Source organism: Lipomyces arxii, assembly GCF_038497795.1.
Source record: "Lipomyces arxii strain Phaff 12-163 unplaced genomic scaffold V1512scaffold_21, whole genome shotgun sequence".
Taxonomy (NCBI): Eukaryota; Fungi; Ascomycota; class Lipomycetes; order Lipomycetales; family Lipomycetaceae; genus Lipomyces; species Lipomyces arxii.
The window spans coordinates 1-24859 of NW_027117720.1; the positions used below are offsets into that span (position 1 = coordinate 1).

The 24859-nt window shown below is 44.5% G+C and overlaps 10 protein-coding genes across 10 annotated transcripts; 4 read left to right on the top strand and 6 right to left on the bottom strand.

The window, feature by feature from the left end:
• Positions 1–396: 396 nt before the first annotated feature.
• V1512DRAFT_292783 (ubiquitin carboxyl-terminal hydrolase) lies at positions 397–2241 on the bottom strand. The gene is made up of 3 exons (XM_066918308.1): positions 1864–2241; positions 818–1810; positions 397–771 (listed from the first exon to the last, which is right to left on the bottom strand). The coding sequence occupies exons 1-3, from the start codon at positions 2053–2055 to the stop codon at positions 652–654; spliced, it is 1305 nt and encodes a 434-aa protein (XP_066769751.1). The 5' UTR covers positions 2056–2241; the 3' UTR covers positions 397–651.
• Positions 2242–2267: 26 nt separating this feature from the next.
• On the top strand, positions 2268–6446 carry V1512DRAFT_277777 (uncharacterized protein). The gene is made up of 3 exons (XM_066917933.1): positions 2268–2810; positions 2863–5559; positions 5608–6446. Exons 1-3 carry the CDS (start codon positions 2364–2366, stop codon positions 6361–6363), a joined length of 3900 nt encoding a protein of 1299 aa, XP_066769752.1. The 5' UTR covers positions 2268–2363; the 3' UTR covers positions 6364–6446.
• On the bottom strand, positions 6422–10034 carry V1512DRAFT_77431 (Nrap protein). The gene is made up of 4 exons (XM_066918503.1): positions 9226–10034; positions 8601–9181; positions 8436–8554; positions 6422–8389 (listed from the first exon to the last, which is right to left on the bottom strand). The coding sequence occupies exons 1-4, from the start codon at positions 9983–9985 to the stop codon at positions 6481–6483; spliced, it is 3369 nt and encodes a 1122-aa protein (XP_066769753.1). The 5' UTR covers positions 9986–10034; the 3' UTR covers positions 6422–6480.
• A 141-nt stretch (positions 10035–10175) lies between these two features.
• V1512DRAFT_266810 (pyridoxal phosphate-dependent transferase) lies at positions 10176–12248 on the top strand. Its single transcript, XM_066917164.1, has 3 exons — positions 10176–10497; positions 10545–10572; positions 10624–12248. Exons 1-3 carry the CDS (start codon positions 10340–10342, stop codon positions 12199–12201), a joined length of 1764 nt encoding a protein of 587 aa, XP_066769754.1. The 5' UTR covers positions 10176–10339; the 3' UTR covers positions 12202–12248.
• A 600-nt stretch (positions 12249–12848) lies between these two features.
• On the bottom strand, positions 12849–13363 carry V1512DRAFT_211797 (histone-fold-containing protein; the record flags this gene model as incomplete). The annotated part of the gene is made up of 3 exons (XM_066913542.1): positions 12849–13018; positions 13077–13157; positions 13207–13363. The coding sequence occupies 3 exons, from the start codon at positions 13361–13363 to the stop codon at positions 12849–12851; spliced, it is 408 nt and encodes a 135-aa protein (XP_066769755.1).
• A 201-nt stretch (positions 13364–13564) lies between these two features.
• On the top strand, positions 13565–14736 carry V1512DRAFT_77481 (histone-fold-containing protein). The gene is made up of 4 exons (XM_066918504.1): positions 13565–13931; positions 13984–14004; positions 14087–14137; positions 14191–14736. Exons 1-4 carry the CDS (start codon positions 13766–13768, stop codon positions 14367–14369), a joined length of 417 nt encoding a protein of 138 aa, XP_066769756.1. The 5' UTR covers positions 13565–13765; the 3' UTR covers positions 14370–14736.
• On the bottom strand, positions 14656–16572 carry V1512DRAFT_266816 (uncharacterized protein). The gene is made up of 2 exons (XM_066917165.1): positions 16364–16572; positions 14656–16316 (listed from the first exon to the last, which is right to left on the bottom strand). Exons 1-2 carry the CDS (start codon positions 16453–16455, stop codon positions 14954–14956), a joined length of 1455 nt encoding a protein of 484 aa, XP_066769757.1. The 5' UTR covers positions 16456–16572; the 3' UTR covers positions 14656–14953.
• Positions 16573–17083: 511 nt separating this feature from the next.
• Positions 17084–21025, top strand: V1512DRAFT_211807 (meiosis protein SPO22/ZIP4 like-domain-containing protein; the record flags this gene model as incomplete). The annotated part of the gene is made up of 23 exons (XM_066913543.1): positions 17084–17180; positions 17228–17461; positions 17510–17659; positions 17703–17752; positions 17797–17898; positions 17943–18207; positions 18252–18325; positions 18371–18452; positions 18493–18547; positions 18594–18799; positions 18849–18907; positions 18950–19077; positions 19124–19284; positions 19314–19604; positions 19652–19809; positions 19859–20002; positions 20048–20260; positions 20311–20392; positions 20437–20456; positions 20503–20692; positions 20742–20778; positions 20836–20920; positions 20975–21025. The coding sequence occupies 23 exons, from the start codon at positions 17084–17086 to the stop codon at positions 21023–21025; spliced, it is 2934 nt and encodes a 977-aa protein (XP_066769758.1).
• A 79-nt stretch (positions 21026–21104) lies between these two features.
• On the bottom strand, positions 21105–23370 carry V1512DRAFT_277784 (uncharacterized protein). Its single transcript, XM_066917934.1, has 5 exons — positions 22844–23370; positions 22341–22793; positions 21890–22295; positions 21734–21841; positions 21105–21689 (listed from the first exon to the last, which is right to left on the bottom strand). Exons 1-5 carry the CDS (start codon positions 23239–23241, stop codon positions 21234–21236), a joined length of 1821 nt encoding a protein of 606 aa, XP_066769759.1. The 5' UTR covers positions 23242–23370; the 3' UTR covers positions 21105–21233.
• Positions 23371–23472: 102 nt separating this feature from the next.
• On the bottom strand, positions 23473–24794 carry V1512DRAFT_266830 (RNA pol II accessory factor, Cdc73 family-domain-containing protein). Its single transcript, XM_066917166.1, has one exon. It carries the CDS (start codon positions 24756–24758, stop codon positions 23523–23525), a length of 1236 nt encoding a protein of 411 aa, XP_066769760.1. The 5' UTR covers positions 24759–24794; the 3' UTR covers positions 23473–23522.
• Positions 24795–24859: the final 65 nt, after the last annotated feature.

Here is a 24859-nt window from a genome sequence, read left to right on the forward strand (position 1 = left end):
TGACTGCGGTCCTGAGGCTGCACATTGCAAGTCTCCATCGGCTTACAGACATTGTTGCTCTTGAATCGGTGACAGTGAAGAACTCTTTGAATAATCTCAATAGCTACGTCCAATTCGACAGCAAAGTATATAATGTTTTTTATTTTTTTGTTATTTGTTGACTTGTTTAAGGCTGCTGGTATAATTGAACTGGGCCTCAACTTTATTTGTGACAGAACTGTGATGTATAATCCTGGCGTCTGATGAAGTGGTTACTACTGTTGACTGGAGCTGATACTAGTTATTAAATACCATAATTTATAATCATAATTCTTTAATTCTAAAGAACCAGTAGTGCGCTCAATGACGTAGAAGTAAAGAGTTGACATGGGACGAAGAGGAGTTTAAGAGAATATTAGATAGCTTCACATCTATTTACATCTATGTCGTATCATACAGTCGAATGTTGTTACGGCATAAAATAATGCAGTGTCCCAAATAGCGCAGTTCCCCAAAAATTAACGCCTTTTATTTGCTTGTGTAGTCTAATTTGCGCTGAATTGAAGTATTACCGTGGCTTGTAACATAATATCTGTCCCGCCTTCTGCACCTTTACGGCTACGTTCAGCTTTGTTTTGCTAGTTCCAGTTTCAAATTATCTTGTAATGACAATCATTTGCTGTCCGCAGCTGCAATGATCAACTGTCCCAGTTCCGCGTCATTTTCCAAAAGCTTTGCAATCAATTCGCGACTGAAATCTGCTAGATCCGACGGTCGTAGTTTGTCCAACGGCTACACAACGTTAGCATCGTAACACTTAAAGAGATAATCACCGTACCTTCACTGGTACCGATTGTTCTTCTTGCAGCGCATTAAGCCTAGCAAGTTTTGAGTCAGCCAAAGAAAGAGTTTCAAGCAATACATTTCCATCATGTTGAAATACTATTGACTCATAGATCGATCTGTTTTGATCTCTTAGCTTTTCTATTAATTTCTCCTCCACTGTCTGCCGTTTTCTATCAGGTGCTAAGTCTTTGTCCCATCCTGTGCAAGTCTCATCAAGTCGTTTCTCTATCAATGCAATTTCAGTCTTTGCAAGTTCTGTCAAATTTGACATCTGCTCGTCAGAGTCCTCAATAATGGCCATTAAATTGAATCTAATCTCGCCCATTGAATAACGCTCTATTCGGCGCTGTATTTGTACTGCCGCTTCTGCTGTCCAGTCTTGACTGTCTTCACAGTCGATAATATGAATTGGGCCATCTTTCAATCCATCCAACTCCCATAATGTTTTGTCTATTGGAATGTATGCAACAAAATGATAATTATCATCGTCCTCATCACCGCCATCTGCGGTTCGTCTTTTGCCTATTGACTCCATGTAGTTTTCGTATAGTGCTATATATGACTCGCGAATTTCTTGTGCGGTCGCAAACATGTTGTTGACTGAACGCATAAACTCAAAGCTGTTTAACGCCAATCCTCGGTCAATTGAGTGTAATGGCAAGGTAAACTCGTAGAAACTTCGAAGATGCTCTCCAATATCAAGTTTGCTATCTTTGAACGTAGTAAACGCGTTCATTAAAATATTTAACAGTGCTAGCGTTGCACACGCGTTATCCACAACCTGATTTGCAAACCACGGTTGCTTTGTTTCTCCGACATCTGGTTCTTGCTCTTCTAGCTCCGAGTCATCTTCAACGCATTTGAACAGAAACACCAGCCCAAAAATCGTAGGAAGGTATTTGAGTGTATCAATATCTAGTGAGTATAGTTCTACCACCTTCGCGCCTGTGACTCCAGCATGCTTGACGATATCCGTGAATATTTCCTACAGTTATCAGATCAAACTTATACTTAGCCCATAACACGTCATGCGCTTACAGGTGAGCTTTCAACTGTTGACCATCCTTCAAACTCAATTCGCTCATGTGACGACTGTTCCGTAGGTGATTTCTGATGAGTCTTCTGATTCTGTTTGGTTTCGGGTTCAACTTCTTCCTCAGTCTTTGTCCTGTTCTCATGGATATCGCTTGTTCGTGCTTTCTTCTTTCTATTACTTCTTGTAGAAACCATTTTTAACCGTTAAAAATAGCCTCTTAGAAGTTGCTGTTATATTTCTAAAATCATTCAAGCATTGTTTGAATTCTAATGCTGGAAACACGCGTCGAGTCGAGATCCGTCATAATTACCCCAGAAATCCAGGAATGTAAACAATAACAAAGGGTCTTGTGTCCTGCATCTGTTCCTGATTTCAATCAGGGTAAATTAAAAAACAAAGCAATCAAAAGAGATACGGACATATTTCGGGCAATTCCCTTTCTACATGCGTTGAAATTGGTTTGGTAAGAAGATTAAGTAGGTTTTGCGACGACGATTGAAAAATGTCGTCGTATCAGTCTCCGTTTACGTCTCCGCCAAAGCCAAGCACGCGTCCTCCTAACAACTTCCTGATCCGCAACACGCCAGTCCCATCTCTGCAACCGCCTGGGACGCCGAACTACTTCACTCAAAGAACAACGAGACTGCCGTCTGCATTTCCGGCTTCTCCACCTCGAAAACCGCAGTTTTTTCAACAAACGAAGGCGCCATCGCCACGAGTGCAATCGACTGAACGGACTCCAGCCGCTATTGAGCCTCGACTACTTCCTCCTTTGATTCCGGAGTCCTACGTCGATGTTGGGTCACAGCGATTGTATGCCATAAGCTTATTTCTGCTCATTCAGGCGTGGAAGTTATATGATCTTACGCAGCTTCACCGCGACGGTGGTACGGACGCAGAATTAACATTTGCATTCAAATATCTGTTCATTGAAGGATTATACATTTTTGTATGACAAGTGTCAAGTTACCTTCTAATCGGTTTGCTGACTAAATACGTAGGCATTGCCAGTGTTGAGAATACCATGGCTCACGTTTTCGCCGACAGTCACAATAATGCAGATTGTGATCTGCTCAGTCTGGACAATTTTCTTGTCGTCTGCTTCAGCTCTGCCAATTTCTGCTTTTGTCTCCGCTGCTTGGAAGGCGGTGTATGATCGCGAGTTGTCTATTTCAGAGCATCGTGTACGTGCAAAAGACGTGGTGCAAAAAGCGTCACACATTTCTGGACGACATATAGTACACATTTTACCAGAAAGTACAGCAAGGTTTAATCCTGAGGGTCAGGCATTTTGCATTGATTCAGAAACCCAGAATACAGTTTATCTTCCAATAAGACTTAACGCAACAGAGCCCAATCTGATCCAGGTGTATCATGTGAGATATAATGATACGTCGTACTCTACCCTCAATTTTACAAAAAAGGAGCTTCGAAAATTTACGGAAGATGTGAGTGACGCCAGATCTCAAAAATCAAAAACCAAAATGCTTGAGGTTAAGTTGCCAGTAAAGGAGACTGGGTTGTACCGTTTGCAAAGAATAGTCGACACTACGAATCTTGACGTGAAGCTCTATCAAGTCGATGTAATGGTATCTCAATGTCCAAGAGCGAGTATCAGGCCAGATAATAAGGACTCTGTTTCAGTAGATCGGTGTATTGGAGATCATGATGCGCCATCAATGGTGGTTGATGGAGTACCTCCTCTCCGAGTCAAGTATAGTAGATCTATCAAAGGTAGAGATGCATTGTTTTCGGTTCAAAGTATTCAACCAGATCATTTTGTATCACCGTTACTTCAAAGCAAGCACAACAGGTACGGCAGGGTCTGGCATAGCGGCGAAACCTTGGAATGGGCACTTCCACGAAATATTGACATTTCGTTGGACACCAATCTTGGAACCGTAGGGAAATGGTCATACATGATTGATGAAGTTGAAGATGGACTTGGAAACTTGGTAAATTACACTAGCATTTACGCGGACAAAGATCGCGAAGAGTCACCAGACCTAGAAAAGAAGGGTTTAAATTACGGATTTCTAGTGCATCCCCGACCTTCAATTCGTTTCTCTTCATGCAGTGCTGAACAGCCTGTCAATCTCGCCAAAGGCAGAAGTGTTGATGTGCCGCTACAGTTAGGCGGTACCAGATCTGAAGGTCCATATTCTGTGGACTATGTGTTTACTCCGGTCGACGGGCACTCTTCACCCCAGTTTCTCAAGGCAGATTTAAGGCCGGGTCGTGAAATGTTGCCGATAGGAAAACCGGGAACGTATGTAATGGAAAAACTTCGCGGGCAATACTGCGAGGGAGACATTTTGGAGTCGTCGACTTGTCTTGCTCTAACTCCTTCGGAGCCGACTGTAGCGGTCAAGTTCGAAGATATTGAAGACAAATGTGCCGGATCGATCGGTGTCACTGCTGACCTTACATTCACCGGTACACCACCATTTGAGCTACGGTATAATGTTATCAAGGACAAGCAAGATATCAAGATGGAGAAGCTGGTTGTTCGCAATACTCGTCATCAGCTTCAGTTCAGACCTGATTCAGCGGGGCACTACACTTATGAATTCTTGATGCTTGGAGACTCGCTTTACACTAGCATTATACTTGACAGACGGCAGTTCCGGACGGAGCAGACGGTTAAGGTCCTTGCCAGCGCTACATTTGCCGAAGGATCACTAAGCAAACGGTGCTGCACGGGAGACTCGGCGGACTTTGACGTGAATTTCCACGGAAGCGGACCGTTTACTCTGACTTATGAGATTCTTCACGGAAACAAGCGGAAGCAGCAAGTTGTTTCGGACATTGAAGGCCCCACTCGTCGATTCACTACCGCGCCGCTCACAAATGGAGGTTCCTACACTGTCATTTTGCTGTCGATTGAGGACGGTAATGGATGCAAGAATACCCTCAGTGTAGCTGACGCCAGAATCGAAGTTAGAAGACAGAGACCTACCGCAAAGTTTATTCCTATAGAGGGCAAGATGAGCTCGATGACTCTGAAGGGTCAGGTAGTAAATATTCCTCTTGCGCTAAGTGGTGAGGCGCCTTGGAGTGTGACGTATGCGTACACCAGCCGGACAAATGTCACGAGTTTGCAAACCGTGTCTGTTCGTCGCGCTAACGGGGACAGCATTCAGGCGAGAGAAGAAGGAACTTACGAAATCATGGACGCGGCTGACGCTTATTGTCCTGGGGCCAAAATTGGTTCGACCACGTTTGAGTTAAGCTGGTTTGAACAGCCCAGACTTCGCCTAGTTGAGTCTCCTTTGTTAGAAAGGAAGGATGAGGCCACTTTTGTTCGACGCGCGATATGTGAAGGTGACGAGGACAATGTTGAGGTTGCGCTATATGGATCGCCTCCGTTTGCCATATCGTACGAGAGGGAATACAATGGACCGGACAAGTCTGTTAAGGTGGTGAAGTATGATCTGGAAGCGGTGACAAAGTACGCAAACATTCCAATGGAAGCCAGCAAGTTTGGAGATTACAAGTATTTGTTCTCTGGAATAGTCGACTCCGTGTATAGTAATCCTAGGATAGTGAACGAAGCGTTCACGCCAATCACTATCAAGCAAGCTGTTTTCCAGCGGCCGGAAGCTTCTTTTGTTAATCCCGGGACTGTTTATAGATCTTGCTTGAGAGCCGAGGTCGAGGACGGTTCGATTGATCCAATCATGATTAAACTTGTGGGGGTAAGTGTGCGGTATGTGTTCTTCTTGTGCGGTTTTAACGAAATGCAGATTGCACCCTTTACTCTTGCTTTAAATGTCAAGCATGAGAATTCTGGTCAGATGGATACGATTACAATTACGAACATTAATGATAATTTGTATGCACTCCGGTCTATTTACAGTTCTCTTGGCATAGGTCGGCATCTCGTCAACATTGCTGTCGTGACCGATTCTCGAGGTTGTCTGAGGAATCAGTTCCGGTCGACGCAGCAGGTCGTGGTCAGCGTTTCTGACGTGCCGACTATTTCGCCGAGCACGCCGCGGATGAACTACTGTGTCGGTGAGCGGATCGCGTTCGTGTTGACAGGAATGCCGCCATTTGAGATTGAGTACGAGTTTAACGGCAGACGGCAGCGCGCCACGACCAACTCGCCATTCTCACGACTCGCGTCGACGCCGGGAAATTTCACGATCACGTCGGTCAAGGATTCGGCATCGAATTGCAAGGTTTTTGTCCACGGCGACCTGACAAAAATCGTGCACGACGTGCCGACTGTCCGTGTGTCCGAGGGCACGTCAATCATTCAAGATATTCACGAAGGCGACCGAGCAGAGATTGTGTTTCATTTATCTGGCACACCGCCTTTCACGTTCACCTACACCAGAAGCGAGCGGGTCGGGCGGTCGAGCAGGGAACGTGTTCTAGAGACACATACGATTTCTGACGTGCATGAGAACTCGTACAGTATTTTCACGTCGATGGAGGGCGCGTATGAGGCCATCTCGGTCGAGGACCGGTACTGTCGGGCACGAGTTGGGTCGTAAAATTTTGCATAATTTTACAGGTTGTTCTTGATGAATTTTGTACATTATTGGCAGATATTTAAATATGCATTATGATTACTTTTGATGATCCCGTTCCAATGCAAAAACAAAAAAAATTCAACCTTCTCTATAGATTTCGACGTCGGCGACAAGATCGCCTCCCAACCTTGCCATCTCGCGCACCATGGCCTGCACGTTGGCTTTTACTTTCCCGTCCTTGTCAGGTCGAGACGAATATCCGAGGTACACCTTCCAGTTTTTCGGTTCCAGAACCTTCGGGTCCCATACTCCGGCAATCGCATCATTCGACGTGTTGTCGCGAAACAGCAACACGTTGTCGTTGAACACTGTCTGCAGCTCGGCAAAGTACAACCCAACCGCGTCGCAGAGCAGGTCTGCCTGTGGTGGATACGCTATCAAGCTGTTTGCCGCGGTCAGATCGTTGAGGTGCAGTACAAAGTCGAAATCCTGCAGCGGTGTTGCGAAGATACGTTCAAACGCGGCCGACTCAGTGAGTTTGTCTGAGATGGCGGATTTGACGACTTCGCAACTTGCTCTTGCCAGCGCTGTGATTCGCGACGCGATGACCTTTGAAGGACCGGGTGACGTCCACAATGTGCCCGAGCGCTCGTAGTTGACAGCGACAAACATTGCTACTTGCGAGAACTCCGGATCGTGTGTGCGCAAAGACTTAAACGAGTCTCTGATTTCCTGGATTTCGTGAATGTTGAGTGAGCTGTCAATATCAAGAATCAGCGGGTCAGATCGCCAGTCCCAGTGTGCGAGCAGGTACAGCGTGCGAAGAAAGCCAATTGTCGCGTTTGCAGGCGGTGTCCAGGGAAACGGTCTGAGAAACACGGTCAGTGTGAGAAGTTCAATCAAGATGTCGTCGACATGGGGCGACAGGTAATGCGAGTGAAACCATTTCTTGACCCGCCGAACTGTGGGCGACAGAAACGGGAAGCGGTGACACAACGTCTGGAACTCAGTCGTGTGTCTGGCTGCGAGAGTCAGCTTACGTTCAAGCTTTCGGAGCGTTCGCTGGCCGAGGTCCTTGTCTTGCTTATAGTTCTTTAGCATGCTGGCCTCGCGCTCGGTTGTGATGCGTACCCGGAAGGCATATCCGTTCGCAAACAGCACGTCGAGGTGGGCAAAGTTCTCAATCGTGTCAAGATCACGGCCAAGTCCAGGCCGGACGATGATGGACGCATCAGCAGCTTCCAGACTCTTGCCAATTCCTAGCAAAAACGCGGCCTTACTGTGCTGCACGGCCTTCAAATCTTCTGGCCACTTTGATGACGTCTCCAGCTCAATCACAACGTCGGCGAAATCGTGGACAGACTTGACTTGAAACTCAGCAGGGGTCTGAATGCTTGCATACCTCAGAATTTGAGATGCCGGCATGACCGTACTGACACGCAACGGCAAGTCGTCAATGTCTATCAGCATCTTGCGGAGCGTCTCAAATGCATTCAACGCTTTTTGAAAATTTCCAAACGCGTTTCCTTCGCCAAGCTGTGGGTCGTCCATGAACAGGCGGTTCAAGCCATCGGCAACAAAAGTGATGCTGGCGGCCACCGACTCACCAAGATGACGACCAATAAGGTATGTCATTATTTGGCCTACGACAGAACGATCAGGTTGCGTTGTCCAGACAACACTTTCGGTAATGCTTCCGTCCTTGAATCGTCTGAGCTCGGACTTTGAACCCCAGAAATTTCTAAACGAATCAGCGGCGGATTTGTCTTCGGCTGACGGACCGTGCGTGACTTGTTGTTCGCTATGCTCAGGATTCAAAATCAATCCGATAGTGAATGAAGGTTCCCCGATTAAAGATGGTTTGCGATCTGTGAGATCCCATTGAGAAGACTCTTTGAACTTGACTGACACCAGCGCCGCGCGCTCGCCTAGACCGGTTTTCAAAACTCGATAAACTTTGGATGTGAAGTAAGCGTAGTAAGATGGGCTGAAAACGCGTTCAAGTTCACGATATGCTTTGTCACTTTGTGATTTCGAGAATTTCAACCTGTACTGTCAGTACTAGTCTTTATCAATTAGCACAAGAAACACACGAAGCGGTCAAGTCGTATTGGTAAACAATGCTGTCAACTCTGTCCAAGAAAACAGAGTCAAAGTGATCGCCTTTGATGTCGTCAAGCTCTTTAACTGTGAGTGAAGCTTCATGTCGTAGCTAGACGATGTTAATATGCGACCAGCAATCAACCAACAAAACAAACCCTTTCGTAAGAGTATGATGAAGTTTTCCATAAAGTGTTAAGTCCTACTGCATTGTTGAGCAATACTGGCAGCCCATCAAACCCTTCTGTGTCAACTGCCTCGTTTCCCATAGTGACGGCATACTCAGTAAAATCGTTCAAAGAAATAAAGTTCAGCGTAGCTTTGAAGAGCTGATAGTTACTGAAGCCTTTCGAAAGGACTCTAGAACCATGAGAACCGCCGCCAACCAGTAACGTCGCAATCAAGATCGAAAACTCCCATGCACCGATACCACCGCCGTCGACCGACGAGCTGAACCCGCGTTGCCTAAGCCAAATTTCGCCAAGTTTGCAAGCGTCTCGAAATGAGTCTGACGACTTAGCCGCTTTGTGAAGAAAAACGGTGTTGTCGAACAACTGGGTGTCACTGAGAATGCTGGAGTTGTAATATGGAGTTGGCTTCAAGCTATCGACCGGGGCTTGATCATATCGGATACAATTTCGTGAGCCAGATAGCTTATTGTGGCTAAAGACACTATTTGTGATCCCTGGAATGATTCGAATGTAGCATTTGGCTTTGTGTAGTTCTGTCTTGGTTCCGTCTGGTATTGTTAGATTTGAAGAACGAAAAGTAAAGTGGCCATACCATTGATGGGATCAAGTCGTAAGACAGGACGTAAGTGGTCGCCGTCCAGATACTCATAGCTAATTTTCAATGATAAGTCTTCATTTTTCTGGAGCGAGCTCGCCAAGAATGCAAGGTAAAATGCCCTTTTGTGAAAATATCTGTAATTCAAAATATCCTTGTCATGAAAGATCTGGTCAGGCATAGTAACGACGACATCAATTGCAAATTTTTGAGGAGTCTTGATCATAGTCTTTAGCGAATACTGACCGACTAGATTAAAGTCTGCAGGTTTATCGTACTTGAATCTGTATTGCACATCTGGTTGTGGTTTTGGATCAGGAAATGGAATACTGATTCCTGTCTTTGAAATTAACTCTTCAGCTTCAGGCAGCAACATTTCTTCAGTAGGTTCGATATTTTCAACAATTTCTTTTATTTGATGAAGAATTTTGTCGACTGGTTTTGTCTTGTTTTCGTCTACTCTTAGTTCTTTAAGTAGCTCATCGATTTCCAATTTGAAGATGTTTGATTTATATAACTGAACCGCTTCTTGAATGTTCCTTAGTTCATCAGCTAAATGAGTAGCTTTAAGCTTCTTTTTGAGCTTCAATCCTTGAGTATTTTTGCCATTTACTGTTGATTTTTGTTGTATTTCATCGTCATTATCATCAGATTCATCTTCAAACCCTTCGAACTCTTCTTCTTCTTGTTCGTCTAATTCATGTAAATTGTCAATTTCTTTATTGTTTAATTGTTCGGTGGATTTTCTCTTTGTCATTCTTATTTTTCTTTCAATAAACAAATTCTTTATTTAAACTGTTTTTGAGAATGGGAATAAAAACAATTTATTTTTTTTTTTTTTTTATTTTATTTGTCCCAGCTGGAAAATATAAAGTTAAACTCCAAACCTTAATCAATACAGCCGACCCATCATTAAATGTTTGCAGTTTAAACAAATAGCTTTGGAGGAGTAATTCAAACACGCAAAAAAAATTACGACGAAATAATTCTGTGTGTTTGAAAACAGAATAAGTGTTTTTACTAAATAGAAAGAGTATTTATTACTAAGCATCTACATATATATATATACATATATATATTGACGGTCACAGACAAGTATAAAAATATAAAAATGCCATCATTTGACCGTCCACCAACTGTAATTGGATGTCCAATTCCTGCAAATACCCCACATGCTGTTAGTGTGACGTTGCCTTCATGGAGTGCAAACGTGGCATACGAGGAAGGACAAGACTGGGTCGTTGGTAAAATGAAGTCCGGATATCCGAGGTTTGTCTTGCTCATTTCAAAGAAATTAGTGGTACTAATTACGGCAGATTCTTTTATCACGAGAAAATATCTCAGGTATGCTATATTGGTACTACGTGTGCTGCAAACAAGTATTGAATTTATCAGCTGTTCCGGTTTGTCGAAGAGAAATACGGTCATGAAGGAGAAACCGCAATTATTTTTCCTTCATACAAGATTGCATGCAAATGCCGAACTTACATGAAGAGACTGACCAAAATAACTGATCCTAATATTCGTGTGGTCGAAGTCACTGTTCCTCCACCATCCAAAGGCGTCCATGCGAATATCTCAGTCGTGTTTTTCCCTTCAGAAGAAGCTGCACTGGCCAAGTCTTTCTGGCAGCACGCAGGCGACGGTGTCTCCAGTCGCATGGCCGAGTACTGCCTAGAGCGATTAAAAAGCATCGACGCACACAAGGCAGAAAAGATGTCAATCAAAGAGTCGTTCAAGAGTGCGCCACATACGTTCAAGCGTTACGCAAAGAAGATGCTTGAATCACCGAGTGTAACAGCCAGTTCCGAGGACGAGAGCGATGAGTCGCGTGAGTTTGCTACATACTTGGAGGAGCGATTTGGACGAAATCTTGACATTTCGTTTGTTCAGCAAGTCAAGGTCGCTTTACGGCGGCGAATTGCAGGCACGCTCGAGGATAATCTTGATGTTTCGCAAGTATTGGAGTCTGCACCACAGGAAACTACTCGTGACGTCGAAGGACTAACCGAAGACGATGTGTTTTTGTATCCAACAGGCATGAGCTCGATTTTCAACGCACATCAGCTCGTCTTGGCCGTGTCTGAGCCATTGAAGTCCGTATGCTTCGGCTTCCCGTATTTAGACACTCTTAAAATCTTATCCAAGTGGGGACCTGGTGTTCATTTTTACGGAAACGGAGAATCAGAAGATTTACTTGAGTTAGAAAAGCTTCTAGAAGGCGGAGAAAAAATCTCGGCTCTGGTTTGTGAATTTCCATCAAATCCGTTACTCAAGTCGCCAAATTTGCGCGGCATCAGACGATTGGCCAACAAGTTCGATTTCCTGGTCGTTGTGGATGAGACCATAGGCAATTTCATGAACATTCATGTTCTCGAATATGCGGACATCGTCGTCAGTTCACTTACCAAGGTCTTCAGCGGTGATAGTAATGTCATGGGTGGTAGTCTAGTGCTAAGCCCTGCTGGTAGACACTACGAGAAGCTAAAGGCAGCCATGGCAAAGGACTATGAGGACAATCTGTGGGCTGAGGACGCTATCTTTCTCGAGCGCAACAGTCGTGACTTTGCGTCCCGTATCAGACGAATCAACGTGAACGCCGAAGCTCTATGTGATCTTCTGCTGCACCACCCCAAAGTCAAGAGCGTGTACTACCCAAAGATCAGCTCGACGCGTCAGTACTACGACGACTGCCGGACTGAAGACGGCGGATACGGTGGTCTGTTGTCGATTGTGTTCCACAAGTCCAAGCACGCGCCTGAGTTTTTTGACACGATCGAGACCGCAAAGGGGCCAAGTCTCGGCACAAACTTCACGCTTCTGTGTCCGTACACCGTGATTGCGCACTTCCTCGAGCAAGACTGGGCAGCTGGATACGGAGTCGATCCGTTTTTGGTCCGGATCAGTGTTGGATTGGAGCCGACGAATGAGCTGGTCGAAACGTTTTTGAAGGCGCTTAACAAGTTGGATTAAGTCGGATTGTATTGTTTAAAAGTAATTTTATAAATAGTTGTCATTCAGTCATATACCGTATGCCTTAACATTATCAACGCCAAGGCTTAGGTACCGAATTTCTACGTAAACTCGAAAAGCAAAACGTATGACGCGTAAAAGACCTGTTCCAATTGTTTCTTCGCAGAACATGCTTGAACGCACATGATTTGATGTGAAACTCCATAAACAAGCAATGTAGACAACCGAAAGTATGTCATCAAAACGCGTGTGTTTACTATTCATAGTTCTAGCACTTGCTCGATCATACAATAAAAACTTTCGAAACCAAATAACTTAGTCTTTACATTTCCTGTTTATTCCACAAGTTTTGTGATCAGACAAAGGAAATTACGAGGAGAAATCCAAACTGACATGAACTGACATGCCTATTCCATCTGTACGACAATAAATATTCGATATTTTATAACATTGAAATAAACATACAAACTAATGTACAAGGATAAAAATTACAAAAGCCAGACCCAAACGAACAAATAGCCACAATTTCCGTCATTAATCATTGAACGTGATTTTTATCACATCTAGACCAATCACTACTATAACAAGATCCATAAACCCGATAACAAGAGATATAAAGATGTAGTAATACACTTTGTAATATGAACTTACAACTCTTGGCTGGGTCCCTTGAGAGGCTTGCCAGACTTCTTTGGCAACAAGTTCTGGTGAATGTTGGGCAAGACACCACCCTGTGCAATAGTAACGTGTCCAAGAAGCTTATTTAACTCTTCATCGTTTCTGATGGCAAGCTGAAGATGACGGGGAATGATACGAGCTAAAGGTTAAAATTAGTATTCTACCCAATGAGATGACGCAATCGAATCAAAACATACTCTTCTTGTTATCGCGAGCGGCGTTACCGGCCAACTCAAGAATTTCGGCAGCCAAGTACTCAAGGACGGCAGCAAGGTAGACTTTTATATATTAGACTCCGATAAAAACAATCGATTCATGTAAACATACCAGGAGCACCAGCACCAACACGCTGAGCATAGTTACCCTTGCGCAACAGTCTGTGAACACGACCGACAGGGAAGGCAAGACCAGCCTTTGCGGAACGTGACTGCGACGCCTTAACACCGGACGCGGCCTTACCACCAGATTTTCCTCCTGAAGACATTTTTAAAATTTGATTATAAGTTTGAAAGAGATTATAAAAGGCTTTAAAATACGCTTTTATAAAGGCAGAGGTTGATTGATGGATGAAAAGAAAAAAATCAAGAACGCGAGAGTTGGAGGGGGGATTGCGTAGTATTTATAAGATTGACGGTGAGTGATTGCATCAACGAGGGTTTGAGTTTTCGTTGTGCGGCGCTACTTGGTTTTGGTGTGTCGCACACACACACACAAAAGATGTGGTGCGCTGCCGTTGATGGCCCACTGTCTCCCAAACATATAAATACCCGACAAGACCCCCGCCAGCCGTCCGCTTCCTTCTTAACTCTAGTTTCATCACATCCAGCTCTTTGCCCCCCAAAAATCAAATTTTACTTATAAACCCCAACAATCTTATACTTTTACAATGCCACCAAAAGCTGCTGAGAAAAAACCCGCCACCGCTGGAAAGGCTCCTGCCGGAAAGGCTCCCGCTGAGAAGAAGGAGGCTGGAAAGAAGACTACCGCACCTTCTGACAAAAAGAAGAGAGTCAAAACTCGTAAAGAAACTTATACTTCTTACATTTACAAGGGTATGTTTTTTTGGAATTTTTTGTTTTTGATTGATTTCTGACGCGTCAATAGTCCTCAAGCAGGTTCACCCAGGTATGGCTTATCTTTCTTAACTCCGAATCGCGTCATCATTCCGATTCGCTTGTTGAGAACATGTGACTAATCAGATGTTTAGATACTGGTATCTCTAACCGAGCCATGTCGATCTTGAATTCGTTTGTCAATGGTATGAGTTTTTTTTTTTACTTGAATATAGACGCGTTTTTCTAATTTTGTTAGACATTTTTGAGCGTATTGCTACTGAGGCTTCTAAGCTCGCTGCCTACAACAAGAAGAGCACTATATCATCGCGTGAGATTCAGACTGCAGTTCGTCTGATCCTTCCTGGAGAGTTGGCTAAGCACGCCGTCTCAGAAGGTACCAAGGCTGTTACCAAGTACTCATCATCATCAAAATAAATACAATCTTGATGCGTGCGATATCATGAGTCGTCATTGTGTATGAAATATAATAGCTCTGGTGTCTTTTGTTGGTTATGGTTATATTATGGGATGGTTGTGTTTTAAAGGTCGCGTTTGTTATTTCGCGTACTTTATGTTTTATTAGTTTTTTCAGTTTGTTGCCGAACTGTGTACATTATCAATCTGCCACGATTTCCAATATTTATTTGTAGTTTGTTCTTAATAGATCTTTCAAGCGCGTTTGTATTTGGGACACGTTTGTTTTGATTTGTGTTAAATGTGTGTTGTCAGTGCGGGCTGTGCATTGTTTACGTGCATTGGAATGTTATTCACACCGCGTCCAATCATGGTTCAGCAATTTTATACTTATTTGTTTGCAATGCATTGATGCACCGGGTTACACTAGTCATTAAGATTCCACATTCTTGTGCCAGTGTTAGTTAGTAAGTTTGTACATTCTTCAATAAGCACAAGTACGTGTAGAATGCTGTTGCATTCAGTGCTGCAGTTTACGCGTCGCCATGAAAGTCTCAGCCCGGCGCACGTCGGCATTTGATCAGAAAACATGCCGATGGTTTGTGCTACAGCCCTTTTCTTCGCCGACCAAGAACGGCCATCATGGCATTCCCAAACACTCCTCGTAGCTTCACGTCTCGACCATCACGCACTACCGAGGCTGAAAAAGCGGCTGAAAATACGACTGCGTATGCGGCCGAAAACACAACCCGTTCGACGTATCGATGGAACCGGTCAAAATCCGTGGGGAAGAACGCTCCTAATGCTCTAGGCGCGACGAATAAAGCCAGGTCGCCGCGCCGTTGGGGAAGTTCTAGTACAATGCTCCATCCACACATCAGGCACCCGAGAGCCGGGCCTAGAGTGTTATCCCATTTAGTAGGATGAATTTTAGGAAACACGTATTTGCCGATTCTTGATCTGGTAAAACAGACAGAGTACCACGACAGTGCGACAAACATGCCTAGGAACGACGCTGACCGACATGAGCTGAGTAATGCCTGTATCAGCGCTTTTCGTCGATCGAGTCGACCTCGCCGTAGTAGTAAAATAAGATTCAATGGCGCGTATATTAGAAACGCACTTTTAAATGCTCGCGAAAATCGCCATGCTGCATGTAGTTCGCAATTCTTAGTGGAGTTAGCGTGAACCAGCTCGCATGGAATTGGCACCGTCTTGGCTGGGTCGCCGTATTCTATAGGCAGTCCAACTTTCGCACAGCCTTCTTCTAATAAATGCGCTTGGCCTGTGTCTTTGCCGTAGACAATCTCCCCTGACTTGATCTTTCTTAATGCTTCGAGTAAGTTCGTGTCCATGTCAGCAAATTTAGTAATCCAGTGGTTGTATGATCTTGGAAGTCGTGACGGGTAGTAGAACCATGCGTACATCACGACCGCCGACGACATTACAAATGTGTATAGATCTATCGTCACAATATCTGGAACTTTTCTTTTAGCAGATGCTACAGCCAGGCTGTGTCTAAATAAGTAATCGATTGCTGACGAGAATACGAACAATGTGTTGTCGATCGTACGTCCTCTTTCATGCTCGTGCTTGACTGGACGGTCCGTCGGAACTTCTTCTTCTTTTTGAACTGCAGGTGTTCTTCTGATTAGGTTTTGGTGCCATCTTAGTGTGTATCCGCTTGCGATCATGGCAGCTATGAATGCAGATAATCTTGTATGTTTGCTTGACTTGGTGATGTATCTAACAATTGATTCTGTAAGTTTTGATAACGATACTGATGATGCTAGTAGCGCGGCCCAAAATATAGGCAGCTCGTTGATGGCGAGTGCTGATAATAACACATGCTTGACGGCGACAGGAAGTTGACGAGCGCGATTATGATGCCTAGTTACCCGAATGACAATGTTGAAGATACGCGGACCTACGACAGTTGCGTATGAAAGTATGAATGCTCTTAGTGCCCTGAGTCTTGTCAGTGTGGTCACTTTTGTTTTGCTCATAGTACTTACGGTGAAAGTGCAGGCGACGCCTGTGCAAGTGCCAATAGCAATGATCTCTGAGCGTCAAGACCCTTTCCTCGTCTTGCAAGTAAACTCGGCATTGCTGCTCCGTTTGAGTGACAACAGTCAACCTAATACACTCATTTTCTCTGGTTCAGCTTGTAGTTGGTCTTGACGGGATCAATGCTGGTTGGTATTGTATTAACTTCAGGGGTTGTGTGGGGTTGTACCTACCGAGGTCGCTTCAACGTTGATTTATCACTTTATTTTTAAGATAGTAAAATGACATATTTAATTTGTTTAAAATACTATTTATTTGATATTTAAATTTCTTTTTATTTAATAAAATAATCAGCCGTTTATATATATATATATATATATAGATAAACGTATTCTTTTGCGTGTGAGAATAATTAAGTATATAGTAAATTATTGTCAGCTCAGTTTAACAAAACATTCGTGAATTAAATAATTAAAATCCGAATTATATATTTTGACCCAACTTTACCATTTTTTTTTGGTTTTGAGGTGATTATATATAGATTTAAAATATTCTATATATTATTTTATTAAAAACTAAAGTAAGACACTTAAAAAGTAAATGTCTGGCTGGTATCTAATGGAATCTCTTGTATGGTTGCTTCAAGACGCGTCCAAATATACCCTAACCCGGGCAATAAACAATCGCGACGCGTCTCAATCCTCGAAACTTCAATCGAACATAATTTGATGTGGAATGAAGCAAACGCGATGAACACACCGACATCATCAGCAAAGACACAAAGCACTGGGTCCTCTCTCGAGAAGCGGATCCGAAATGTTCAGGGTATGGTTTATTTTGGACTGATCAATCACGCTTACTAACTCTACTAGAACAAGCTTCTACGCTGCTTGAAAAGCTAAGGGCGAATCCAAACGACATAAGCATTGCAAATACTACTGAAGCCGTAATGCTTACCTTGGAACAGCTTTTGTTTACGTTAACAAAGGGCAAACACACGAGTACAAGTGACAGCTTACTGGATGATATTGGCACGCAGACATGGAACATCGCGACAATCTTGATCCGGGAACGAGACGGAATAAACAAGTCAGTGGCATGTGCTGGTATGGACAAGTTTTTATGCAACGCTGGGACGTGCTGACAAGTTGTAGTTCGAAGCGTATCATGCTTGATGATAGACTGTGCACAGCGATTATCAAAGTCAAGTATAACACCAACCGCATTCCTATGGACTACTCTGATATACATAGATGGATTTCGTGTTTTGAAATGCTATTTGAAAGCAGTAAAGATGTGCTTAGGTAAGTGAGACGCCACATGTATACGAATCAATTAATGGTACAGATAATGATGAAATGGTTTATGCCACTAAGCTGGTCGACAAGCTCTCTAAAGTGTGCTCGTTCTATAAGATTGAAACTCTACTAACGATCAAAAGCTACACGAGTCATTGTCCAACCCAGAAACACCGATGTCAAAGACAGACGCGCAATTATTCTACGCAATGACAATCGAATATCATGTCCTGCGCATTTACCTCGTATGCTTCCTATCGCCTACCCTGATTCCAGCTGACGCAGACAGGCCAAGAAACAACAAAATACATCTCTCATGGAACTCATGTTTGCTAAAATACCAGAAGACAAGACACCGTCTTTGCCAATGAAGAAACTGGAATATCTAGCAGACATACTGTCCGATATTGGGGCCGACATGCTTCGGAAAAGGCAGTTTGAAGACGCCAAACTCTGGCTCAGCCGTGCGGCAGACATGTTCTTGCGTATCGACGCAGCAGAAGACATGCTGGAGACAACCATCGAGCTCAAGTTCAACGTAATGCGCAACTACGGTACGGCTTTTACGCAATGTAAAGTGCAGCACTAACACGCGTAGTTCGAGCACTTGTTGGTACAAATGATACGGAGGATGCAACGAAGGCCAAGGATGTATTGCGAACAATGGAAGACGTGAGCAAGCCACGGCGACAACTGGAGTTGGCTAAACAAGAACAGGAGTTCCCGTCTACAATCTGGCTACTAGATCTAAAATTTGATGTGGCCAGGCGAGAAGATTCAACGCAAGAGATGCATGACGGTATGCAAATCAGCGACTGAAGTGACTGTGCTTACGTCAGCAGTGATCATGCAAATGATATTTCTTGGCACATTAACCAATTCCTCATTTAACATGTATGCAAATTTTCATTAGAGGCCCTTAGCGGCTGACAGTAGACAGCATCATGAAAGAGATACAAGTCCTTGGTGCAGCAAGTCCAGCGATGGCATGTCGAGCACTCGACTACCTTTTAACAAAGAAACTAGCGCTCTGCAACGAGCAAGAATGGCTGGAGACGGCCTTTGTGACTAGAATATATCTTATATCAAAAGATGCGTCCATGCAACGAGAGGAGTCTGAAAGTGCTTTGGACAGATTGTTTTCTGGTAGCTATCATAAATAGTATTCACACGCATGCAAGTTGACACAGTCCAGAATTGGCGAAAATGATTTCCAAACCAATATCTGCCAAAGCAGTGTATAGCAGTCAGATCGTAAGACCATCGTCAGTCTTCGGAGAACACTAACAATGGCAGCTATTATGGAAAGTTGGCGAGTCGTTTTATACTCTTGAGAGGTACAAAGATGCAATGGCATGGTTCAAGCTTGCTGTTCATTTATTGTTTTACAACTCAGGAGAAGCGAATAACGCCAAAATTTTACGGTGAAACGAACCTTCGGATTGATGGTAGCACACTAAACAGTTATAGGAAAATAATGCTTTGCGATTACAGTCTGCAAGAATACTCCTCAATACAGGACGTATTCGAGGTCATGCCAGCATCGTCTAGAGAGGCACCGCAGACACAGTATATTATGTACAAGACTGCGCTTGCGCTGCTTGATGACACTTCAGGCGAGGGAAATAAATGTAACGACGACAGTATCTAACAAGACTAGCTCAGCAGTGTTTACAAACGATTGCAAGTTCGCCGACGTTCAACATCAAAATATTAAGTGCATGCGCCATGGAAGCGCAGGAGCGAGATAACAAACCGTTGACGTTAGCAGCTATGCAATTGATCATACAGAAGCTACCTGATACAAACGAGCAAGAAGATGTGAATGAGTACATCAATTTACCTGCTCTAATTCGCTGCGTGATTCGGCTGGTTAGTCTTGAGATTGACAAAGTAGGTTCCGCAAACGCACTTAAAGATATCAATAGTCTATGCCAGTACTACGAGAATGGTATAGTGCTGAAGCTGGTACATTGACCGTATTTTTAACAAAGATAGCATACGTATTTGCCAAGCGGCCGAGACTTAAGGGCGATAATGTATTTAACGCAAACGAGTGCGAATGGTTTGCTCGAAATGCCTACAATACGGCCTTGAAAGGGTGTCGCAATTGGCCACCAGAGTCGACTGTTCGATTGGCCGACTGTTCATTGAAGGTGTGCATTAAGTTATGTGTGCTTTTGGCTCCTTGAGCTGACTCGATAGTTCATGGGACTGTATATTGAAATGGTTGACAAGAATGACAAGTCCATCATGATCAACATATCATGGCAGCGAATACTTGCGATGTTTTTGTCTGCATCTGCAGCGATCTACATGGCAAGATCTAAGGATTTGATATCTGAACAAGTACGCACTTTATATAAACAGTCGAGATCAGACTAACAGTTACAGAAAGAGCTCTATCAACTTGCAAGACGGCACATTCGAGTTTTTAAGCTCTGGAACACTGAATATCTGCAACTACTAAACAGGACCAAGGATTTACAGTCCGAGCTTGAGACGAAGACGGCTGACTTAAAGGATAAATGTGCCGCTATGATGGCGTTTGATTTTGAGGCCGTTGCAAACTTGGAAAGTTGGGCTGAGCTTGTCGACGTGACTGAGGTGAGTTTGATGTCTGTGAGTGTGTGAAGTGTACTGACTTGTTGGTTCAGGAAGTCACGAAGCTGAGACCGGACACACGGATATACGAAGGGCTGGTCGACATTCTGCTGTCGGCGTCAAGCCCACCAGACGGTTTGGCTTGAGCAAGAATAAGATGATGATCGCTAATTTTTCAGAAACTCTAGTCATACTACAAGTATTCTTAAGGAGTGAGTCAGTTGTGAATCATATTGACGTGGTAGATCATTCTTGGAGCGACAATGACGAGTCAGGACGAGACCAATCTCGACAAGCTCTCGCGCTGGATCCGGTGTCTAATCAGCACCGCGCTTCCAAGACGGCCCGAGGTCGCGCAGCAAATTCTGGCGCAAGTGCTTGCGAAACTCACAGACTATAGAGAGCGATATCCTGTTGAGGAGACGCATTGGCTTGGTTTGTCATTTTGAGGTGTATCAAGAGCGGTTGAAGCTAACTGGCAAAGCTACTACGTGCTGGAACTACGGCGTCGATTTATACTGGTACGTTTTGTCGCGAGACATGTTGCGGTCGCGAGCAGTACTAACGGGAAACTCTAGTGTCGGCGACGTGCAGGGATGTAAGCGGTGGTGCGAAGTCGCGATTTCGCTGGCCGGATTCGTGAACGATATTATTGAACGCCAGGTTTCCTTTGATTTTACGGTTTGCATGATGAAAAATCGCTAACATGTGGTGCAGATGCAGCAGAACTATCTACGTATATGCGGATTTACTGACTCTGAATCGTGACGCATTTTTTTCACTTGCTGATTTGACGACTCTGTAAGATTTTTTTTTTTTAATAGCAAAAATTACTGTAAAGCAAAATTTCGAATTTTGATTATGCTTAATGTACAAATAACCAACCACAACCTGAAACTGTCCTATAGCTACAAGAAAACAAAGCCGTCTTTTTTCAATTGCTAAACCAAGCCATCGTTCACATCATTTTTTTACACTATTGTGAGTCAGCCACGCTCGACGACGCGGCAGTGACAATCATGCGTTCGACGTCGTCCTCGACCGCGAACTTGCGGTCGCTCACGTGCTTCTCTTCGCCCTCGCCGTCCTTGTGCGCCAGTCCGGGTGCGACCCAGACCTTGCTTGCCTGTAACTTGCCGGACGGGTTCGCCTTCCCGTTCGGATGCGCAAACAAGCACTCCGTGTTTGTGCACGCGCGGTCGTACTGGCAGGGCGTGGTCAGCGGGTGCGTGAAGATGCAGTCAGGTCGGGTGCAGTTCGAGCCGTTGCGGCACCGAACGGATGAAAGCGGGTGTCGGAACTTGCAATACGGGTTCGTACAGTACGGATAGTACTTGCATTGCTGGCTTGCTGTAGGAAGCTCTTCGACGCCTGCTTCGGACTCGGCCGGTTGAACCTTCATTGACGCAGGCGATGGATGTCCTTTGTCGCACTAATTGATGTTAGCTTGGACTTTAAATAGAGAAATCAACATACATTCTCATCCGTGCAATCAATGCCATCCGGGCAAGCTTCATTTCGTAAAACAAGCGCCTCAGAGTTTGCCGGTGTAGGATGTGAAAAGGCACAAGCTGGATTGGTACACTGGACCACAATTAGCGCTAATCTTAAAATTCGTAAAAGTTAACGTACCTTTAACCCAAATTTACACAGCGGAGTAGCACCATCGCCTCCTTGGCTAGCATTCGCACTCGGCGTCCAGGTACGTGCCTTTCCGCCACTATTGTGGTAGTTGCCATGAACTTGGTAATGTGTTTTCGAATACGCTTGGTAGCCACCACCGTTCTGCGGCGCGTTGCCGCCAGAATTCTGATACCCCATCGCCATGTACTGTTGTGGATCCATCATCACAGGCAATTGCGGCTGTTGCTGATGATGTTGATAGTTTTGGTTTCGCGGCCTGCCCATCGGAAACAAGGGCGTGAATTCGTAAGTTCCATGAGACTCTATAAACTTTTTTGCGTCTTCCTCTGACATGTCTTCTCCAACGTGAATTTTTGAGCAATGACCTTTTCGATTGGGGCAGTTCGGATAGCGGCTTTACCGTTAGTAAACTCTTTCAACATAAGTAAGAAATACATACTCGCAAATCTCCGTAGGATGAGCAAAATTGCAGGGCTGACCATGATTGGGCCAGTGCCGACACCGATCCGGTTCCCGACGAGTGAATCCAGCCTGACCGGTTTCGTCATTGCTATCACCAACAATGACAGTATAACTAGGCGTATTATCATATTCATTATCCTGATACCCTTGTCCGCTGTTCGCACTGTTGTTGTTTACGAATCCGCGAATGTGAAACTCGTTTCCATTGCCTCGGCCATTTTGCATTGCCCCGTTAAATCTATGTGGGCCTCCACGCCCGCCACGACTCATTCCGCTCTGCCTCATGAACGCACTTTGCTGTTGTGGAGGTCGCTGAAATTGACTTGGCTTACCAACACCACCGAACTGGCCTCGTGGGCGGTGCATCTCCGGACCACCACGTCGATTATTGTAAAATCCATGTCGAGCTGACTGCCGAGGACCTGTGGGACTAAAAGCATGTTAGAATCATTGCAACAGTTCAATACAGATCAAACTTACACTTGGTCACTCGGCTGCTCGCTCGCTTGCTCGCTTACATTTTCGCTCATATCTGCGTCCATCGAGTACTCATCTAGATCAGGATTTGGCGTGTTTGCTATGACTTCTTGAGGTAACTGCTCCTGCCGTTGTTCTTTGTCAGGTCCAAGATTCATGAGTTCGTTCAATTCAGCAAATAGCCACGACGTAAACCCCGGCTCGAATCGATCAGATCCTAGCAGTTCACTAAGTTCCTGTTGAATCTGAGCAGCATCCTTGTTGTTACTAATCATGACGATAATGAATTCTGATATGAACGGCGTCTCATCCTCAGCAAAGCCTTCGCTACGTAGACGGGAGGCGATGGCTTGCTGAAGAGCGTCTGCTAGAGATGAGCCGATTGTTAATGTTGCAGACATCTTTTGTTTGCTGATTTGTTTAAAAAGCACACCAAAAAATACGACTGAATTCACTACTTCTGAACACGCGCAGAATTGGCTGATTTTGTTACGTCAAAGAAGGATCGAGGATCAGATAATGCTTTAAAGTGTGTGAAGATGAGTGCAATGCACATTATTTTTTAGTTCATGGAAATGGTGACATTACACTAAACGTCATACTCATCTGCACGTGATAAGATTACATAATACTATATTTACATTGACATTTATTCATACAAAATTATAATATCCAGTTCAAACTATGTGCTGGGTCGCGATCGTCCACTCCATCCTCGTAGCTCCATCCACTTCTCAAGAACATCCCATACTCCCTCGACAGTTTCCCGGTCCCGGAACCGATGAACCTTGTCAATCGCGACAACATCAACATTCCATGACCGCACGTTTTCAGGCACAGGATCGCCTGCGTATGTAACGCAAAAGCCCTTAACTTTTTGGAATAATACATGAGGATCACTCCACTTGTAAGACTTGAACTGCCACGCTTGACCGGTTGTGAATACCGCTACAACTCGGTCCCAGTAGTCAGGCTTAAACCGCTCACTCGAGTCCACAACGACGAACCGCAACTGGCCTAATCTACCTAATGTCCGTGAAAGCATTTGAATATTTGCTGATGAGCTTATAACCGGTGACGTAACGAAATTACCTCGCTCGAGAAAATCTTTGATGTTTGACATTGTGAGAAGTGACGATGCAGATGGCGACAACAAGATAATGGGCTCACGTCGTTTACCTGTAGGACCAGCAGAGGGGGCTGATGCGACTGTACCTGGTCGTGATGGAGCACCATGTTGGCGCGCTGCAGGCACACCTTGACTGTTACGTCCTCGTAATCGTTGAATAAATGAATTGTAAGCTTCTTTTCGGACATAGGCAAAATCTGTGCCTTTTGATCCTCGAAGAACAGTGTTTCTGTTGACTAAAACTCGTTCATTCGCGTAAATCTTTTCTAGTTTTGGATCGATTGATCGTGCTTTAAAAGTTGACGCCGCTTTTGCTTGTGCATTGTCAGTAGGAGCAGCAGACTGAGTAATCGTTGTAGCCGCCGCCGCCACAGCAGCAGTATTTGCAGTCTCAGCAGTAGTAGTCTCTGACACGATATATTCTGACCGATCATCTGCACCTTCAAGCCATGTAACCAGAGACGCACGCTCTAAGAAAGTCAGATTCACCACATCTTTCTCACCACACAGCGCGATATATTGAGCCACGTTTTCGTCTCGACATTGCCAGCAAAAATAAGCTGCCCTTAAATCAACTGGACCCGCGGTACTGTTTGCCCCCTGTTTCCGGACAAAACGAGTAGGCGTTGATAGTGCCAATGGAGCCAAGTCTGGATTCGCAGGAAACGAGAGATATGAAGCCTTTGCAATATCGTCCACCGGCGGACTAGATGGGTCAGATGATGCAAGCATCACTGGCAATTGCTTTGAAGCCAGCGCATTCCTTAGAAGCAGCAGTGGATCTGCCATTCTGTATGATGTGCAGTTGAAGTACCTTGAACTTGACGGTTTGTATGGAGCAGTGAAGGCAGATCAGGGTTAGGCTTCAAATTTACAGTCCGGGTAACTAT

Excerpts from the sequence above, each read along its gene's own strand:
- V1512DRAFT_292783 (XM_066918308.1), bottom strand. The coding sequence starts at position 2,055 with ATGGTTTCTACAAGAAGTAATAGAAAGAAGAAAGCACGAACAAGCGAT. Across the intron at positions 1,811-1,863 it reads CAACAGTTGAAAGCTCACCT|GAAATATTCACGGATATCGT; the intron begins GTAAGCGCATGA and ends TGATAACTGTAG. Across the intron at positions 772-817 it reads AACAATCGGTACCAGTGAAG|CCGTTGGACAAACTACGACC; the intron begins GTACGGTGATTA and ends AACGTTGTGTAG.
- V1512DRAFT_277777 (XM_066917933.1), top strand. The coding sequence starts at position 2,364 with ATGTCGTCGTATCAGTCTCCGTTTACGTCTCCGCCAAAGCCAAGCACG. Across the intron at positions 2,811-2,862 it reads TTGAAGGATTATACATTTTT|GCATTGCCAGTGTTGAGAAT; the intron begins GTATGACAAGTG and ends CTAAATACGTAG. Across the intron at positions 5,560-5,607 it reads TCATGATTAAACTTGTGGGG|ATTGCACCCTTTACTCTTGC; the intron begins GTAAGTGTGCGG and ends AACGAAATGCAG.
- V1512DRAFT_77431 (XM_066918503.1), bottom strand. The coding sequence starts at position 9,985 with ATGACAAAGAGAAAATCCACCGAACAATTAAACAATAAAGAAATTGAC. Across the intron at positions 9,182-9,225 it reads ACGACTTGATCCCATCAATG|ACGGAACCAAGACAGAACTA; the intron begins GTATGGCCACTT and ends TAACAATACCAG. Across the intron at positions 8,390-8,435 it reads CAATACGACTTGACCGCTTC|GTTGAAATTCTCGAAATCAC; the intron begins GTGTGTTTCTTG and ends CTGACAGTACAG.
- V1512DRAFT_266810 (XM_066917164.1), top strand. The coding sequence starts at position 10,340 with ATGCCATCATTTGACCGTCCACCAACTGTAATTGGATGTCCAATTCCT. Across the intron at positions 10,498-10,544 it reads ATGAAGTCCGGATATCCGAG|ATTCTTTTATCACGAGAAAA; the intron begins GTTTGTCTTGCT and ends TAATTACGGCAG. Across the intron at positions 10,573-10,623 it reads ATCACGAGAAAATATCTCAG|CTGTTCCGGTTTGTCGAAGA; the intron begins GTATGCTATATT and ends TGAATTTATCAG.
- V1512DRAFT_77481 (XM_066918504.1), top strand. The coding sequence starts at position 13,766 with ATGCCACCAAAAGCTGCTGAGAAAAAACCCGCCACCGCTGGAAAGGCT. Across the intron at positions 14,005-14,086 it reads CCTCAAGCAGGTTCACCCAG|ATACTGGTATCTCTAACCGA; the intron begins GTATGGCTTATC and ends TCAGATGTTTAG. Across the intron at positions 14,138-14,190 it reads CTTGAATTCGTTTGTCAATG|ACATTTTTGAGCGTATTGCT; the intron begins GTATGAGTTTTT and ends TAATTTTGTTAG.
- V1512DRAFT_266816 (XM_066917165.1), bottom strand. The coding sequence starts at position 16,455 with ATGCCGAGTTTACTTGCAAGACGAGGAAAGGGTCTTGACGCTCAGAGA. Across the intron at positions 16,317-16,363 it reads GCGTCGCCTGCACTTTCACC|GGCACTAAGAGCATTCATAC; the intron begins GTAAGTACTATG and ends GACAAGACTCAG.
- V1512DRAFT_277784 (XM_066917934.1), bottom strand. The coding sequence starts at position 23,241 with ATGTCTGCAACATTAACAATCGGCTCATCTCTAGCAGACGCTCTTCAG. Across the intron at positions 22,794-22,843 it reads GAGCAGCCGAGTGACCAAGT|TCCCACAGGTCCTCGGCAGT; the intron begins GTAAGTTTGATC and ends ACATGCTTTTAG. Across the intron at positions 21,842-21,889 it reads TGTGTAAATTTGGGTTAAAG|TGTACCAATCCAGCTTGTGC; the intron begins GTACGTTAACTT and ends ATTGTGGTCCAG.
- V1512DRAFT_266830 (XM_066917166.1), bottom strand. The coding sequence starts at position 24,758 with ATGGCAGATCCACTGCTGCTTCTAAGGAATGCGCTGGCTTCAAAGCAA.